The sequence below is a fragment of the Embiotoca jacksoni genome, unplaced genomic scaffold, assembly GCF_022577435.1.
Source record: "Embiotoca jacksoni isolate LCO1_2020_lvr unplaced genomic scaffold, fEmbJac1.0.p SCAF_85, whole genome shotgun sequence".
Classification (NCBI taxonomy): Eukaryota; Metazoa; Chordata; class Actinopteri; family Embiotocidae; genus Embiotoca; species Embiotoca jacksoni.
In genome coordinates, this window is record NW_027185442.1 from 190,650 (window position 1) to 209,971 (window position 19,322).

The following is a 19,322-nucleotide window of genomic DNA, read 5'->3' on the forward strand; positions in this document are numbered from 1 at the left end:
AAACCAATGGGACAATTTTCCTGTTCTAGATTTTCTTTATTGAGCAGTTGGTGATGGAAAGTCGAAACGTGACCAGATGCAAAAAAGGGGGAAAAAAAATCAGCTTGAATGAATAAAATGGGAGGGATGGATTAAACAGCAGATCTGAGGGAGTGACAGAGAAAGAAAGAGGGAGGGAAAGAGGAGAATAGGGAGACAGCAGCACCAAACTCACTGCCTTCTTCTCCTGGTGCTTGGTCCTTCTCCTCCCAGTGACTCCTCACATCAACAGATAGGTGAGTCCCACCTCAGCATTTATTCTCTTTCTTCTCTTTCAGTCGGTTTTTCCTTCAAAACACCAGATTTCTTCCTGCCTGGATTCATTTTAGACCTCATTAGTCTGAGGTAGAGGCTTTTACTAGCACATATTTGTACTGTTTTATGTACATATAAAGGCATGTCAAAGTAGAATTAGACTTTCCCCTAAAAGCATGAATTAATTCTAAAGTGTCTCTTCATCCTCCAGATCTCCAACTCTGTTAGATGATGAAGATGTTGGAGGTAGACCGAGGATGAATTCATTATCGCTCATTAACTAAAACATCTCTCACAGACCTGCTGCTTTATTCATGTGAGAACATTTTTATGACAGTGTTTATTTGCTCTTGTGTCTGTTGGCTAAATGCATGCAGCGAAGTTTGAGGGTTTGCGGGTTGCCAGAGTTTCCGTTGGCTGGATGGAGAGGCTACTTTTAGCTCTGGCTATTACTCCTCTGACTGACTGGTTCTCAGGGCCTCCAACTGGCCTTTAAATGACTCTGATTATTCTAAAGAATAAAAACATCTATCAATCTTCCGTTTTCCTGTGGAATGTCCCATTAAGGTTAAAAGAGGAGTTTCTAATTATATGTTTTGTCGCAGTGTGGAATGTGAGTTTCAAGGCTTCGTGTGATTTATTTTTTTTATTTTTGTGGTAACGTGCATATTTATTCGGGGGCTCCTCGTGCATCGTGTCTGTTTTCCGTGCTGTTTTATTTCTCTTCACCTCATAACAGTTTCCATCAGCCCTTTTTTTCACGTCTCATTCAGCTTCTCTTTCTCCTCCAGGATGCTGTGCCTCAGCTCCCTGTCTTCCCTCCTCCTCCTGCTGCTCCTCTTCCCCCCTCCGCTGTCTGCACAGGAGGTGCTTGTGCGTCTTGCAGGCGTCGGCCGGCGCAATGCAAACGAGGGCCGTGTGGAGGTGTTCTACAACGGAGCCTGGGGCACCGTGTGCGATGACGAGGTGGATCTTAACCTGGCCAACGTGCTGTGCCGACAGCTGGGCTTTCAACGTAGCTTTACCTGGGCGCACAGTGCCAAGTTCGGCCAGGGACAAGGTATGTACAGCCCAGAATATTTAGTTCTGAACATCGCTGATTTTTCACTTGATTCAATCCCTTCTCGGTCTGTTAGGTCTGATCTGGTTAGACAATGTGCGCTGCAAGGGCACAGAGCTCTCCATTGAGGAGTGTCAGTCCAACGGTTGGGGAGTCAATGACTGCACTCACGCCGAAGATCTCGGGGTCATTTGCAGCCCGGAAAGGAGGTCCGGTTCGCCTGCTGTTACATTGGAAGAGGCTCCTTCGTCCTCAAGGAACCAGCCGAGCCAACAAAGACAGAGAAACCGACCTCCACCAGGCCAGTCTGCGTTCCCTCCAGCTCCACCTGGAGCCCCAGTAGACACCTCCTCTTTTTCTGCAAGAGGCCATGAGATCGCCCTCCATCGCAACCCCACCTCTCCCCGTCGCGGCATCCTCTCTCCACAGGAAAACGGCCACGAGATCCAGATCTTGCGACGGAGTCGAGGCGGTTTGGGAGCAAGCCAGCAGGCCAGCCCACAAGGGCACCAGCTACCTTCCCGTCTGGCAAACGGTGGATCCTACAGGCACAGACAGGAGACAGCGAGGACCAGTCCACAGGCAGTGAGACGGCAGGCCGAGCGGCAGGTGAACAGGCAGACGCCCCCTCAACAGGCTGAGAGGCAGCAGCAGCTCAGTGGGAACCATGTGGAAGCAGCAGTTCATCCAGATGATGGACTGGAGACGGATGCACACTACACACAGGTAAAGAAACACTTCTGCACACACCGAAGGAACGCAATCCAGGTTCTACAGACTCGTACAGAAATGTCATTTGTGGAGCCACAAGCAGTGGAGCAAGTATAATTAGAGACAAACCTAAACCCAGAGCTCCAGGTCCAGTTTTTACGCACCAGCAGAGCTGAAGTTCAGTTCAACCACCAGCGGCTCTTCTTCTAAAGTATGAGAGGAAATCGAGCCATCTATCACTTCTGTTCGGCAGAGCGTTTTGCAATCATCATGATGCATGAAACCAACTGTGTTCTCCCAGTTTCCTTCCTGCTGCCTCCAGTATGTACTGGGGATGATTAGAGAGTGTGATGATTACTGACAGCATGTTATTCTTGTCTTGATTGCGTGCTGTCTGATGCCATCTATTTAAACAACGTGACAATGTATTGTTTCAGCAGAGATGAAGTTGTGTTAGTCGACTGGATCTCTGTATGGCGGGCTTCACAAAGGCTTGGTTCATGTGGTTGAGGTGAAAACATGTGACAAAGATCCCTCAAAAAAAGATCCAAAAATGAGGTGAAAGCAGCGGCGTTCTCAGTTGGTAGTGAACTTTTAAAAGAAGGTTTCACCTGGACAGGGATCTGAGAGGGTCCACCTGGAGGAGGCTCGTCTACGGCCCACGCTGTCCAGTAACCACGGGGGTCTGGTGACGGAGGGGGTGCTGGAGGTGAAGCATGCTGGGAGATGGCGCCATGTGTGTAACCAGGGATGGGACCTGAGCAGCAGCCGGGTCGTCTGTGGCCTGTTAGGATTCCCTGCAGCAGAAGTATTTGACCAAAACGCCTACAGGTACGTATGGGAGCGGGGCGGGGGGGGGTTAGAGACAACACAACTCTGTCTTTTTATGAAAAGGATGGAAAAGTGTGGTGGACTACACATCCCCTCATGGAGTAGGTGGCGCCATGCCTGGATGGCTGTTCCAACCCCCTCTAGTGGAGGTTAACCTCAACTGCTGTCATTAGTGGAACCACACTTTGCACAATGTCCACAGGCCTTCAGTTTGTTATTAATGTCGGTATGTGTCTTCATAAAACCTCCCTTACATGTTTATAATCTCATACTTAAGAAACCTCCAGCGTTTCTGATGCCGGTGGGGGAGGGGGGGGGGCTTCCGAACACATCGAATGGACTTTAGTGGAAGTTATCAGGATCTCGATCTCTGTTTTGTTTTTTTTAATCTTTGGCTTAGTTTATCTTTTCCTTCCTTTTGTCCTTTCTGCCCAGCCTAATTTTTCTTCCCATAATCTGCTTCCAGTCCTTCATTAAGGCCGAATATCTAGTTAATTATGGACTTATCTTCAGTAAGACCCCATAACACTGATCAGAGGGAGGCAATTAGCCATGAAACCATAATTACTTCTGTAAAACTTTTCATTCACTGAGTATTTCATCAGAGAAGTTGATGCTTTTTGAATGTGAGTGTAATGGAGCCCCTAGTGGCCGAGCCTGGTTTTCCCAGATCTAAATTCACTGCGTGAATACATGAGTCTGTTGACCTCGGAGCAGCCTTCAACCAATCAGCATTGACCACCATATACGCCAAAACTCATCACCACGGCAACTACATTTAGAAAAAAATCCTTTACTTCAATGTGATTGCACTGGTTCACTGTGAAGAGCCAGAAATATCCTTTTTATATCCAGTCCAAGACAAGACAAGACAAGACAAGACAAGACAAGACAAGACAAGACAAGACAAGACAAGATAAGATAAGATAAGACAAGATAAGATATAAGATATAGAAAATCATACAAGAAACTAAGTATGTTTCAGAACGATGTTGAGATGAAACAGTTCTTCTACTGAGTTAAAGCATTAAAGAGTCCAGAGACGAGAAGAGAAAGATCTGTTTTCATGTGTTTATTACTCTTTCATTGTCCCTGAAACACAAATCATTTACTCTAATAATAATAATAATAATAATAATAATAATAATAATAATGCTAACTTCTTATATTATATTATGAATCTCTATAAATCCAACTAATCTGTCCAACTTTAGTTGTAAATACCCAAAGACATAAACCTTTACACACACACACACACACACATACACACACACTCACACACACTCACACACACACACACACGCACACACACACACACACACACACACACACACACACACACACACACACACACACACACACACATCCTCTCTTTACCTTCATGCCACTCAGACTTTACATAAACTGTCCAAAGTCTACGTGAACACAAAATAAACGTTCAAACACAACCGTCCGTCTGTCCTCCCACAGACCTCTTTTTACGGCTAACAGGACAACTGGCCTGACCGCTGCCCTCCCTCCCCACAGAAGTTAAATTGCATAACTTATTTAATGTCACATATATAACATAACTTAAGTAACATTTAAACTTATTTTAACCCAAACCAAAGCACAATACACAATATTTGACCATTTAGTTTATTATTACTGCCATGACGACAAGTCGTTGGTCCAATGATCATATACACTATAGAGGATTTATGAGGACGTGTTGGTCCTATAGAGGATTTATGAGGACGTGTTGGTCCTGTAGAGGATTTATGAGGACGTGTTGATCCTATAGAGGATTTATGAGGACGTGTTGGTCCTGTAGAGGATTTATGAGGACGTGTTGGTCCTATAGAGGATTTATGAGGACGTGTTGGTCCTATAGAAGATTTATGAGGACGTGTTGGTTCTATAGAGGATTTATGAGGACGTGTTGGTCCTATAGAAGATTTATGAGGACGTGTTGGTTCCATAGAAGATTTATGAGGACGTGTTGGTCCTATAGAGGATTTATGAGGACGTGTTGGTCCTATAGAGGATTTATGAGGACGTGTTGGTCCTATAGAGGATTTATGAGGACGTGTTGGTCCTATAGAAGATTTATGAGGATGTGTTGGTCCTATAGAGGATGTGTTGGTTTTCCATGAAATATCGTAACAACTATCTGATTGATTGCCATAAAATGTGTTAGAAATAAACATAATAGTCCCCTGGGCAGGCTTAAAAGTGTCCATAATTTTGGTTTATGACAAAATACCTTTCAAACTTTTCAAAAGGATTAGACGTGCTAAACTGTAGTATGTTGTCATTGTGAGCACGTTAGAATGCCGACATTTGCACCACAAAGTGAGTAGCTCTTGTTAATACTAATCCATGCATGACAACGTAATGTCACGTAACGTCTTCCTGGTGCTGCCCACTGTGCTGCCAGTGGTTCATGCCTGGTCTTTTTTGGGGGTTTGTGTCCACTTGAACAGCTGTAATTATGGTCTGAGAGATCCTCTAATCTAGAATACTCTCTCAACTGAACCTGCTGCACACCCTGTGCTGTGTCAGCACTTCCCTCTCTGGCCATGTGGTTGTTTTTTTGGTGTGACTGCCTTTGTCTCTGCCTGTTAAGTTGCTCAGTGCATTTTTACAGATGTTTAAATACTCCCCCACTTTGCTGTGCTTACAAAAGCCAAGTGCTAAAACCATTTTCCATCTCCCTTGTTTCCTCACATTCACACTCTCTTTGAGGCTTACAGTAACTTCTTCAGTTCCTCTAATTTACTTTCACCCCCTGCTCCTTGCTTCTCCCTTCCTTCGTTCCAGCCTTTTTAAAGGCTGAATTTAATGCCTTTGTGGCAATTATACTAAAACCCACTTTTCATGGAAAGTACATCATTATGACCCCTTTGACTTTTCCTTCCATGGGGGATGATCGGATCGTCTACGGGCTGTTGTGGATTCAGTGTGGCAACCTGCTGTCTCCTAAGTGAGTCGAATGTTCCAGTCAGGCAGCTTTGCATTCATGCAGTATAATAACAGGTTATCGCAGATTTCCTGAGAGGCAGCTCCTCTCTCCACTGTGGTTACGGTATTGTGTAGTCAGAGTTGCATAAAAAACAGGCATCGAGCTGAAGATCCCGAGAAGTAAGACAGTCTTCTCCTGGTTCAAAGACTCCAGCAGTACGCTGTGATCGCAACCTCTTAGTTGTGTTGAGGCTTGTTACTGTGGTTCTCTTCCCTTCCTTTCAATTTCCTGAGAAGACAGAGAGCCTGAAGTCACTCCAACCTGTTTCCAATGTGATGCTTTCAAAAAGGACAACTGAAGCATATCTGAAAACCAAAACTGCATGTTTTTCCTCCTCCTGTGAACTTTAGCGATTCTCATAAAAGTTGCACAGTTCACGGGGTCTTCAGGCTTCCATCACTGGTTCTGTGTTTCTCAGCATGCAGTCGGAACGACGGCTTTTAAAGGGTTTGTTTTTCGAGGCTATGCAGGGAAAGTTGATATGTACGTGCATATTTCCTTGTCTGGTGTGTGCGAACCAACATGCTACTCCTCGACCGCAAAGCAGACACTGCCAAGCACAGCAGGCAATTATATGGGTAGCGCTCTCACACTCCCCCTTCTCCCCACCCCTCCCCTCCAAACCATGAACTAACACCCCCATACAGTCTCTCTGTCTCATTTGGATTTACCACAGAGTTATGAAACATTTTAAACGCCACACACACAGATAAGCTTACACAAGCACAGGACATACAACAAATACACACAATCATACACAACTCAACCCCTTTACAGTACACACTGAAACTGAAGGAGAAATTACCCTGAAACACACACTGTCCTTCTTCATCCAGTTTGTTGTTCAGATACACAATTTTAATGTCTGAGTCAGTTGATGAGGTCTAGTTTTAGGCACGTTTATGCTTTTGGACAAGTTGACAAAGAACAAATGACAGACAAAGACGGGATGACGGAACAAAAGCGAGCAGGAGAAGAGAAGGAACTGAAGCAGGAAGGCAGATGGAAGTGATCAGAGACAAACACAGATTTTAATTGCAATGTATTTTGTCACGTAAAATTCCTTAACAACGGAATACTAATTGAAAAAAAAACTTTCTGATAATATTTCCCCTTAAAGTTTAGTGTAATAAAAGAAAAATGAATTATATATCCTCCTATGTATAAAATGGTCAAATATATTTGTATATATTGCTCACAGTGACAAACCAAACTGCAGTTTTGCTCTAACAGCTGTTTAGGTTTCTTTTCATTCTTCATCAGACTTGTTTACAGCACAAATAAGAAGCAATTTTCAACAACAACAAAACACTGAAAAATCTTGCTAAAAACCTAAAAAAAAAATACAACCTGCTGAGACCAAAAGAATCAGACAGGCACAGTTAGACTAGAATAAAGTAAATATATTCATCACTTGGGCAAAAACACAACTCTACATCAATAATGCTGTTGCCGCAGATGAACTAGTTTCCCAACCAGTTCGACATATCAAATTAAAATGTGATGATATCTCAACATTGTGTTCACAGCTTTTTTTAGCAGATTCAAAGTGTCCTACAACCTCATGCTTTTGTTATTTAAAGATATTTCTACCCCGGAGACAATCAAGGATTTCGTGTTTTTTTGCATCGTAGGAGGTAATACAGATTCATCCCCAGAGGACGAAGCTGTACTCACCAAACAGGACGTTACGGTTCATCGCCGTTCCCCATGTTAGCAAAATGACCAACATAATTCCCCCTTGTTCTCCTCTCACCTCTCTTTCCATCCACGAGCAGCACAGACTGGAGTCTAGTGTGTGTTGATCGGACTGAGGTTTTTTGGCTCTGTCCATGGCTCTGAAATATAAGTTGCCTAATTGTGTTGTGTTGTCAATACAACACCTTAACACAATATATTCATCAATGGAATATATTCATCAATATATTGTGATTTATCGATATAAATCACAATATATTGATGAATATATTCCATTGCACCTGTTAAAAAAATAACCAATCATCTCCTGTCAGGCGCTCCTGTCTCAGACATTTCTCCTCTAACATTAGGACTTATTCCAATAACTACAGGGTTTGTGGGGTTTCCTGTTTTAGTTTGAAAATATTTAACTGCATCATGAATCTGGTTGAACAGTAAACTCTCCTCCTGCCGGTACTCGGTCCTTCATGAAAGGCGTCAGTCACACTGCACCTGTCTGTGGTCAGCTAGTGTGTGTGTGTGTGTGTGTGTGTGTGTGTGTGTGTGTGTGTGTGTGTGTGTGTGAGAGAGAGAGAGAGAGAGAGAGAGAGACTCACACTATTTCCCCTTTCAACTCCAGTTTAAGGTAAAACGTATGAAACGAGACCCGGTTCCGACCTCACTAAGGCCTCCTGCTGGGAGTAATGGACAGTGGCCTGTTGGTATTTTTAGTGTTTTCTGCTCAAACCAGACGTCCACTGTAGACATATAGACAAACAGTGGAGCAGAAATACTCGTGAAAGTAGAGGAGGATGAAGAGGAAAAAGGCTTGAAAAGAAGAAAGGAAAGAGGAAAAGGAAGGTTTGTGTTGTAAATCGTTCTTCCGCTCCGTTTACATTTAAGCAGACAGACGTCCTTTCTAGTTGTTAATATCTGTAGGTTTCAGTTTGTTTTTTGAGGTTCGACAGACAGAATGAAGAAGGAGAGAATGATTGAAGACTGTTTCGTCTGCTCCTTGTAAAGATCTCTAAATCTGTCTTTCAGGAAACAGTGGGACTCCAAGTTGGCCGATCCTTCCTCCAGGTAATCATCATGTGATGCACCTACACGTATGTACTGAAGATCAGAAGGAACGAGGTCAGATCCCAAACCTCTAATGTTCCTCTAATGTTCCTCTAACGTTGCTGTCCAGGCTGCGGACGCAGATCAGTAAGAAGGCGTACTGGGTGGAGCAGGTCCGGTGTCAGGGTGTGGAGACGTCTCTGTCTCAGTGTCAGGCTCAGCTGTCCCTCCCCAGGACGGACGTCCCCTGCAGGAGGGGCATGTACGCCGTCGTCCGCTGTGTCCCCGGATCCCAGTTCACCCGTAACGGCAGAGCACCGGCGCCACCTGCTGTACCGGTGAGGGAGCAGCTGGACTTTCAGTTCAAACTAAAACTAACAGCTAACATTAGCACAGCCCGGTCCAGTGTTCAACCCAGCAGCTGTTATACGACCTCTAGAGTCGAATTCATCTGCACTTAAACCTACAGGCCTCGGCTCAGCACATACTGGAAGCACATGTTTTCACACTTTAAGCTAAGCTAAGCTAAGCTAAGCTTCTCTTAGCTTCTCAAATCAATAAATCACAAAGTTGTGACTGTTGGTCCGACAAAACAGAAGCTGAAGCACCTGAGAATATCAGAAAAAGGAAATTGTCGTTTTGGGTGTTTTAAAAGAATTGTTTTGGGATATTTTGGATCTTGTTAAGAGTAGAAGATTGGTAACATTTGAGCACAAAGCTACAACCACCAACTAGATAACAGCTAGCCGAGCTCAGGTCCAGCTCAGGTCCAGCTCGGGACCAGCTCAGGTCCAGCTCGAGTCCAGCTGGGGTCCAGCTCAGGTCCAGCTCAGGTCCAGCTCGAGTCCAGCTGGGGTCCAGCTCAGGTCCAGCTCGGGTCCAGCTCGGGACCAGCTCGGGTCCAGCTCGGGTCCAGCTCGGGACCAGCTCGGGACCAGCTCAGGTCCAGCTCGAGTCCAGCTGGGGTCCAGCTCAGGTCCAGCTCGGGTCCAGCTCGGGACCAGCTCAGGTCCAGCTCGAGTCCAGCTGGGGTCCAGCTCAGGTCCAGCTCAGGTCCAGCTCGAGTCCAGCTGGGGTCCAGCTCAGGTCCAGCTCGGGTCCAGCTCGGGACCAGCTCGGGTCCAGCTCGGGTCCAGCTCGGGACCAGCTCGGGACCAGCTCAGGTCCAGCTCGAGTCCAGCTGGGGTCCAGCTCAGGTCCAGCTCGGGTCCAGCTCGGGACCAGCTCGGGTCCAGCTCGGGTCCAGCTCGGGACCAGCTCAGGTCCAGCTCGAGTCCAGCTGGGGTCCAGCTCAGGTCCAGCTCAGGTCCAGCTCGAGTCCAGCTGGGGTCCAGCTCGGGACCAGCTGGGGTCCAGCTGGGGTCCAGCTCGGGACCAGCTCGGGTGTGTGTGTGCCAGTTTCACATTCTGAAAAAGTCACGACTAAATTTGGACAAAAGTATAAGATTTTCAAATCAGTTCACAAACTTTGGAATTTGTCACCTGAACTCTCCCGTCCGGCCTGCAGCCCGTCGTGCGTCTGAAGGCCGGGCCTCGGGTCGGGGAGGGCCGGGTCGAGGTGCTGAGAGACGGCAAGTGGGGCAGCGTGTGTGACCACCTGTGGGACGTGACTGCAGCCAGCGTGGTCTGCAGAGAGTTGGGCTTCGGGACGGCCAGAGAGGCGCTGACCAAGGCTCAGCTGGGCCAAGGTGAGATAGGACACACAAACACACAAACCCAACCACACACAGCTTCACTCACCATCACTGCTTGTTTTAACAAAACTATAACTGGTTCTTTATTGGCCCCTTTGTCCCAAGTAAACAGATAATGTCCTTCATGAAATCATAAAGTGTATTAAAAGAGGCCACCAGCTGATCTGATCACCAGTTCTGTGTTCAGTCGGCAGGACGTGTGATGAGTGCAGCTCAGTGATTCCTTCAGACTAAACACCTCCCAGTCTGAAAGCCCTCCGAGCAGCATGAACCTGAGCAGACAAATAAACCCAGAAGATGTTTACAGGCTGAGCTTCACTTGTACTGGAGCAGCTGGTTGTTGAGCTGCTCTCCCCATGACCACTTCTACCCAAACAAAATAAACCTGCTGCATGTGAAACGTTCGTCCAGCTTTGAAACCAGGAAGTCAGACAATCAGCACCGACCAAACATTCACATCTCATTATTTTGGCAGAGATTTTGTTGTGGGCAAGAAAATAGAGCCGCTAAACTGTGTAGCAAGAAAAGAGTTAAAGTTTTTTCGAGGAAATAGCAGAGACTCGTTTTCTCACACTCACTTATTGTCCTTTTTTTCTTGCCATACCTCTGCAGTAACTCTGTAATCACGTTCATTTCCTCCCATTATCTTTCTGCCCAAATAAGCACACAGCAGGTCCTATAATAGTGGCGCACTCTTCGCTCTACTTTACTTCATTCAGTGATTCGTGGAAAGCATTTGAGTGTTACTTTTAGAGCTCTGTTGAACCAGGTGCTCTTACGTCTGAATAATGAACATGGTTCATGTCAGAATAGACATCTGTGGCTCAGTTTGGTTGATGAGCTTTGTGAACATGTAACATATAAAACATGAATCCATGTGAAGACTCGTCAGAGAGGAGCAACGTGAACCAGACTCCATGACATCATCAGCTATTTAAGTCCAAATTATAGGTCTTTAATGGGCTTCAGCCTCGTACACCTCCGCAAACAGAGATGTGTTCAACGATTTTGCTCCATTTTGCCATTTCGGTGTCTATTTTAGTTTATAAAGCAGAAACCTCTGTTTCAGAGCCACATCACACATCAGAGGTACCGGTCCCGTCTGGGCTTTTAATCCCTCTGGACATCTGCTGCTGTGGAGCTATCAGGTTTTAGGGACTTTTATGTGTGTGTGTGTGTGTGTGTGTGTGTGTGTGTGTGTGTGTGTGTGTCTTTGCATGTGGCCTTTAACTGCTCCTCCCCCACCCTTTGTCTTTAGGTACCGGTCTCATCCACATGAACAGCGTCCAGTGCACCGGCAGGGAGAAGTCCATTACTGAGTGTCAGTACCAGCAGGTGCCGCTTTACACCTGCAAACACAGCCAGGACGTGGCGGTGCGCTGCAACGTGCCCAACACCGGCCTGCAGGCCTCGGTGAGAACCAGACCCACAAACACACCTACGTTTCCACAGCAGCAGGATTCTGACCAGTCAGCACTTTGTCGTCACATGCAGGTGCGTCTGGCGGGAGGCAGAGAGCCTGCAGAGGGCCGGGTGGAGGTTCTGATGGAGGTCGGGGGGGTGAAGCGTTGGGGCTCCATCTGCAGCGAGAACTGGGGCCTGAACGAGGCCATGGTGGTCTGCAGACAGCTCGGCTTGGGCTTCGCTTCCACAGCTCACCAGGTACAAAACTGGATTCACTTCATGTCTTTCAACAGGTTTTCCTTTGAATCCCTCCTTTTCTGTCTCTGACATTTTGTTCCACGAGCTCCGCCCCTTCCTTCTCTCCGTCCTGCTGTTTGTGTGTCAGCTGTGTTATTACCGAGGCCAGAGGTAATTACAGGCTTCTCAAACGTCCACTTCCAGCGCACCGAAAATAAAAGAGGGAAAGTGAGGCGAAGAAAGATCAGGAGAAATTCACAGAGCAAACAAACTGAAAATAGAATTGTGCATGGAAAGGCCGGGTTGGGGGGAGGGGAGGGGGAGGGGAGCATTTTGACAGGCAGGTTTTTAAAACTGAAGAAGAGTGGAAAATGTGATAATGTGTACTGGTAGTTTCTATAAAAGTTTGATGTTGACAGCAGAAGTGTTTCAAATACTAATGAGCTGTAATGTGCTGTGTGTGCAGGAGACCTGGTTCTGGCCCGGATCCTCCGGCGCTAGCGAGGTGGTGCTGAGTGGGACTCACTGCATCGGCACCGAGATGTCCATCCAGCAGTGTCGCAGAAACACCAATGTCTACTGTCCCCGAGGAGGAGACGGGAAGTCTGCAGGAGTCACGTGTGTCGAGAGTGAGTTTAAGAACACATTTTATTGTTCAGAAACGTCTGAAGGAACTAACGGCCTAAAACCACCCAGTTTCACGTAATATAGTTAGTTTGAAGGTCATTGGGAAGGTCGACGGTTTCCACAGATGTGCTTGTTATCTAATTTACGAAGAAAAACTCTAAATGACTAAAATTACAATATATAACATCCAACATAAAATGAACTTCCTCTAATTTCCGTAAACATCAGCTAAGTTGTCACAACTCATGAACTCGGGTCTTACAGAACATTTTGATTTCCGACATTATGAATACCACAAGAGGCCGTCGTTGATACGGACTCATGTCGACAGTAACTACGAGCCGACGTCCTCCTCACATGGACTTCATGATATTATGTCCGTCACAAAACCTCCCGTCATACATGAGGAAACGTGATGCTGACATGTGTCCTCTAGTGGACAGACGGTGTACTGCACACTTTACCAGCCTCATGAAGTGTGATGAACTGCATCCAGTGATGTCACTTCTTGGGTCTGAAGACTAAAATGTTTGAGTTGAAGAGAAGTGAGTTCCCACATCTTTCTCTACCTGAGGCAAACAGCTAGCTACTTTAGCTACCAAACTTCAGGCTAAACTGCGAAGGTCCAGTTGGTGTTGCATTGTGGGCATTAAAAACCTCATAAAAACAAGGAAGAAGAATGTGTGGAATACAAAACAATACTTGTAAACAAATTTAAAGGCCCTTTTTTAATGGAAGTGTTTTTCTGCTGCAGCGGCTCCGGACCTGGTTCTGGACGCGCAGCTGGTCCAGGAGACGGCGTACGTGGAGGACCGACCGCTTCACCTGTTGACCTGCGCTAACGAGGAGAACTGCCTTTCCTCCTCCGCCGCCAGGATGAACTGGCCCTACGGACACCGCCGCCTGCTACGCTTCTCCTCCCGCATCATGAACATGGGTCGGGCCGACTTCAGGCCGCGGTCCTCCAGAGAAAGCTGGACGTGGCACCAGTGTCACAGGTGAGGCTGTGTGACACTGATGTTTACAGGGTTTCCTTGAAGGCACCGTGTCGCTCGGAGGAGCTTTCAGGTTTTCATCTAAAGCAGCAGCTGCTCGTTCGAGGCCTTCGATGTGCTGATTGGCTGCAGGTCCGGTCGGAGAGAAGCTCGTCTTCAAGCTCGGCACATGACGAGGCGGCGCAAGAAAAAATAAGCATTTGAGAAAACAAACACAGTTGATGGCAAAGGTCAAAAAATGAGACGTCTGCAGTGATGAATGGGAAGTTCAGATCTCGTGGGTGAAGCATGATCAGCGGGTGCAGCTCAGAGATATTCTGGTGATCTACACCAGAAATAGAGACACAAGTATAAAAGTCTGTTATTTAACATGTTTACAATAAGCAGCCTCCTCGCTGCTCGTTACCGTCAGAGCCGACTGCAGCTCTTATCGCCGCGGTTGTGGTTCTGGCAATCACCACCTCCACAAGCAGCAAACACATGGTTGGACTGTGAGTTTGGGCAGATTTGGTTCTGGGAATGTTCTGTAAGGAGAGAAAAAGCAACACCAAACTGATATCTTTCTGATCACGTGGGTTTTTATAGTCGTGTCTCTCTGACGCCTTCAGAATAACACGACAGGATTTATGGCTGCTATATTTCAAATAAACATCAGGGTCTGCGTTTTAATACTTTGAGCTCTTCCTCATGTACTTTCTCTAACTTTGTATTTTTGTTTTTACCTCCTTCGCCCTCGATCCCCCCTTCAGACACTACCACAGCATCGAGGTGTTCACCCACTACGACCTGCTCACCGTCAACGGGACCAAGGTCGCCGAAGGTCACAAAGCCAGCTTCTGTCTGGAGGACACTTACTGCCCCGACGGTAACCGCTGATCACAGAGCAGTGACATGTAAATCTGCTTTGCGAAGGAAATCTGGAAAGAAAAGCCAAGTGGTGACAAATTAGAGAATCAGGAGTACATGAAAGTGCAAAGCTGGAATCCTATAATGAGTTTTGAAAGTCAGCAGCAGGCTGTCAGAGCCAAGGCCAAGTCCAAACAGACTTTGGCTGCACAGCTTGAATCCTTTCTATTCATTTGAAAGACACCAAAAATAGATCTGTTTTTTAAATCATTTCATTATAATTTCAGACTGACTGACAGCAAAAAACAAACAACACAACTTCGTAGTCTTTTTTCAAGTCTCCTCATATGTCTGGACCTGTTTGGTTTCTCCAGGTATCCATAAAAGGTACGCTTGTTACAACATGGGACAACAGGGCATCTCAGTGGGCTGCTGGGACACCTACCGCCACGATATCGACTGTCAGTGGATCGACATCACAGACATACGACCTGGTGAATACATCTTTCAGGTCAGTTGATTTCTAAAGAATCATCTCAATCAATTATCATCTGTTATAGATGATATATTATATTATGCTCAGCTATCTATAGGAAAAACAGAAGAGAAAGTAATCCACACTTCATCTTCCCGGTGAAAAAGCATCAATGATCTTGGTAGCTTGCACAGCTTCTCAGATGAAGGCAACAGAAAGAACAGAGCAAACAAAAAGGTTCATGTTTCCACATCTGAAGTAACACGAGATAAAAGCAGCGATAAAAGACTGTAATTTCAGCTAAATGCCTCTCGGCTCTGGTTCAAGCCCTTCAGGTAGACGTGTGTGTGTCGTTTGAAGGGTGTGTGCGTATTTAGGGAAAGTGAATTTAGTCTGGATTTATATAGAAAGTAGACCTGCTATTAACTGGCGGACCGTCGTCGGTGGAAAAGTTCTGTCAACACGGCTCATTTCTACAAGTTTTATGTTTGGAAGCTGAACTCCTGTCACACATTTCGACTGTTTCCCGACATCCAATCTGCTCTTCTATCATTTCTTCTGTTTCTTCTCCTGAGTGACAGCAATGTTTACACTTACTAATCATTTTCCGAGTGTTTACATGAATTCAAGATGTCTCGGTTGAACTTGCATGTGCTTACGTGGACTTTACGTAAACGACACGCACACGTATGACGAGCCACTTCTTGAAAGATAAAACCCACATACATGTCATGAAGCGGAAATCCACCGTTGCCACGATGCCGGGACCCAGCGGCACTTTGTGGTGGTGATTGTGGTGCAACAGTAGTTGAGCTGCTCATAAAGGGCGTAGATCCTCGTTTGTTCAGTCGCTGTGTTTCTTCCAGCTTTCACCCTCAATGGCAGCGTGGCAGCCATTTTTAGGACCATACATTAAAGCTGATGAGTCACGGCCACCTCAGCTTGATTGCTCCTGATTGCACCGTCATTTAAAAATCAGCTGCACAACCTCACAGTCTTTTACATTACAGTGACGGCCTTTCATTGTTCTGTAAAACAGACTCTGGGCTCTTTGTTTCACATTATTACAAGAGCTTTTAATAGGGCATCAGCTGCCACCAAGTTAATATGGTGTTTTACACCGAGACTATAAAATATGTGCTGAAATCATTGGCCACTCTCAACATGCAATATTAAAAAAATATATGAAGCTCTTTAAAGCCAAATTTGGCCTAAAATGTTATGAAAAAGAATCATAATTATGTATATTTTGCATCTTTCCCAGAAAACATAATTGGAACCACAAAATGTATACTGTATGTAAAAAATGAAAGTGGGTTACTTTATTGAATATGTGGTGAGGTTATCTGTTTGATGTGTGCATCAGGAAAATTCATTTGTGTGCTTTTCTTATATACGCATGCAGACAGACAGGGTGGAAAACAACAAACCATGGCAACCAACCATGGCTGCAGTCTAATGATAGGCTGCAACTTCAATCCAAACCCAAAACTGTCATCTGCATCTCTGGTACTTTTTTTTTCATGCACAGAGATAAGAGTGGAAAGTGATGTCATGCACCGCCTGAACCCTGAATTTATACGTCACGGGTCATATAGAAAAGGGGAAAACAATAATCCTGCGGTTTCTCAGTCGGGTTCTGTGGAAAAGCTGTTGTTTCCCAACTGTCTGAAAAAAAAAGTGGCACTTCTCGCTTGTTCCTTTACTTTATTAAAAGACACTCTTTGCAGTGTTTTCAGTCTGGACAGAAAGTTACTTTGCCAGCCATTGAAGGGAAACTACAGGAAGTCACTGGTGCTCCCGAAGAAATAGTCCCACGCATACAACCCCCCATACACCCACCTCATTAGCAGTCATTGCAAAAATAATTTGGTACATTTTTGTGTAATTTACAATTTAGTTTCACTATAAATGGAATAGTGGAAAAACCTTCCTCTCTGCAGTCATTATTTTATTATCAGAGATACCAGTGACCAAAGACATCTCTGGCATATGCTTAAAGGAGACTTTTGACATATATAACAAAATATCATCAGCATACAGGGAGATATAATGTCTTTGTCAATTACAATAAGAGTAAGCTGGAATAGTTTAAATATGTACATGAGGAAGAGCTGTGGAAACATAGGGCAGCCTCATTAGCCTGATCACTGAAATAGAAGTGGGGCGGGCGTTGTCGTCACTACACATAATCTCCTAATATATATTTTAGTGAGTTTTACTAAGAAAATTAAATTGTCTCACATTGAATAGGTAGAACTTTAGTAGTTTAAAATGGAACTTACTGATAGAACTTTGTAGTTTGGCTTTCTGGAAGAAAAGAGTTTTTTTTACTCAATTTTGATGAAGATGACTGACTTTACTCTTGCAAAATCTTATCTACTGTTTTTCCTCTTCTACAGGTGGAGGTCAACCCTTCCTTAGACATGGCCGAGTCCGATTTCCAGAACAATATAATGCGCTGTAGGTGCAAGTACGATGGAGCACGGGTTTACATGTTCGGGTGCCACGCAGGTAGAATGTTTTTCTCACACATGAATCCTCTCAGTTTTATCAACGAAAAGTAGGTTCAATCAAAAAGTTTGGAAATTGTTCCTTGTTGTGCAAAAAAATGAAGAGCAGCACAGTAATGCACTGGAAGCAGGGAAGCGTAGAGCGCACATGATATTCTGTGTCCAGCTTTGGAAATCAGCAACAGAGACCCTTGAAATGCCTCAGAAGGCCTCCGGCGATGAAGCGAGGAGCCCAGCGAGGTGTTTTCAGTGGCATTCGCATTTTAAGAGGGCAGAATGTCACCGTCCAGAACCGAAGAAGGCGCGTCTGCTCAGGAGGGAAATCAAGTGGCTTTTTTTTGGCATTCGCGGTTTGTGCACCTTAAATTTGTCCCCGATGGTCAGACTGTCAACAGCGAGTTCTACTGAGGTGTCTGAGAGAAAACAGAACCGAACAGAACCGTGCACTCCGTTAGAACAGCAACAGTCTCTGAACTTTTTGATTGACCGTTCCAGCTGCCTTTTTGCATCTCTGTATTCCACTTCTCTTCTCTGTGTTTTTACCAGGTGATGCGTACAGCGCTGAGGTGGAGGATTTATTTGACCACCAACGTCAGATTTCCAACAACTTCCTGTGAATTAAGGAACATCCAGAATTCAGAACAGAACAACTGTACAACTCCTCAACACACCCCAACATGTCTGGGGGAGAGGATGAATGACATGACATGGCAGTAAAAAGAGGGAGGAGGATGGATTGGGAGGAATGTGACTAACTAGGATCCCGTGACTGATTGTCATCAGCAGTTCTTGTTGCTGTTAAAAAGATGAACGTAGAAAAGATAATTGCCATCATTAGACCATCATTAGCATCATGTCACCATGATAAAACATAGAGTAGTTAACTATTTTGAAAACTTATCTTAATTTTTTTTTAGCAAATTAAATTACCTTGATTGAAACACAACCACAGTTAAGAAAGTAATGACATGAAGGTACATGAGAACATGTTTACAGTAATCAGTCCATATAATATCAACACAGGCAACAGATTGTCTGCAAAACTCTGTATGTGCTTCCTGTGCTTTCACTGTTCCCATTACAACATTCAGCATTCACTGTTACAACTGTATGCTTTTTAGTTTTGGATTTTTTAATTTCATGGTGCTACTTTGCCTCTTTTGAATAAATATTGTAATGTATTGCAAATGTATTGTCATGTACAGTTTTATATTACCTCTTTGGAATATTGTACTTTAGGTCTCTAATTTATGCCAAATTTTAATGTACTTTTGAGTTGAAACTTGTTTGTATTGTTAATTTTATTATGACAACTATTTCCACTTTGTTTGTTCTTTACCTGTTTAGCATCAGCAGCAACAGATGAGATCTGGTTGTACCACGGTATTACGTTTAAAAGTACTTGGTAATGGTAGTGAAAGAATAAACAGATTGACAAACTTTATGGTCACTGGAGGCATGGTTATTTGACTGCAGACAAAGAAAAGCAAAGGTTAACAATACAATTTCTGCAAAAGATTTTGGGAATCTGCCAAATGGTTAAAATGTATTCCTGTAATTCAATGACTACTATATGTAGTGAAGAAAAATAACAAAAGTTACCCTTTAAAAGCAGTTCAGGCAGTTTATACAGTCTGATCACATCAACATCATTTCAGTTCCCTCAGCAGATTTGAAAAAGTTCTTAAAAGAGTGAAGTGACTGGGTTTCTCATCCTTTCCCTGCACAAGACGGAGCTAAGCCATGTTTTATGGTTGATTCCATTCTTATGATGAACACATACAAACACTGGAAACTCTCACATACTGTAGGCTATTGTTTAAATATGTAGACTCACTTTGGCCAATTTTCCGTTAATGAGCTGGAGGGAACTTTCTATAAGTAAAGTGGCA

General features: G+C 44.7%; 1 protein-coding gene across 2 annotated transcripts; it reads left to right on the forward strand.

Annotated features, from left to right (window-relative positions):
- The first annotated feature begins 231 nt into the window (after positions 1 to 231).
- On the forward strand, positions 232 to 18,870 carry LOC138192415 (lysyl oxidase homolog 4-like). Of its 2 annotated transcripts, none has more exons than XM_069139795.1 (15): positions 232 to 275; positions 1,086 to 1,354; positions 1,431 to 2,080; positions 2,685 to 2,896; positions 8,622 to 8,660; positions 8,770 to 8,977; positions 10,147 to 10,327; positions 11,592 to 11,746; positions 11,828 to 11,995; positions 12,441 to 12,603; positions 13,356 to 13,599; positions 14,346 to 14,461; positions 14,817 to 14,953; positions 17,320 to 17,431; positions 17,977 to 18,870. In XM_069139795.1, the coding sequence occupies exons 2-15, from the start codon at positions 1,087 to 1,089 to the stop codon at positions 18,045 to 18,047; spliced, it is 2,724 nt and encodes a 907-aa protein (XP_068995896.1). In that variant the 5' UTR covers positions 232 to 275; position 1,086; the 3' UTR covers positions 18,048 to 18,870. The 2 variants fall into 2 exon arrangements, with proteins under 2 accessions (XP_068995896.1, XP_068995895.1); XM_069139794.1 differs by lacking the exon at positions 232 to 275 and adding an exon at positions 524 to 610.
- The last annotated feature ends 452 nt before the right edge of the window (positions 18,871 to 19,322 follow it).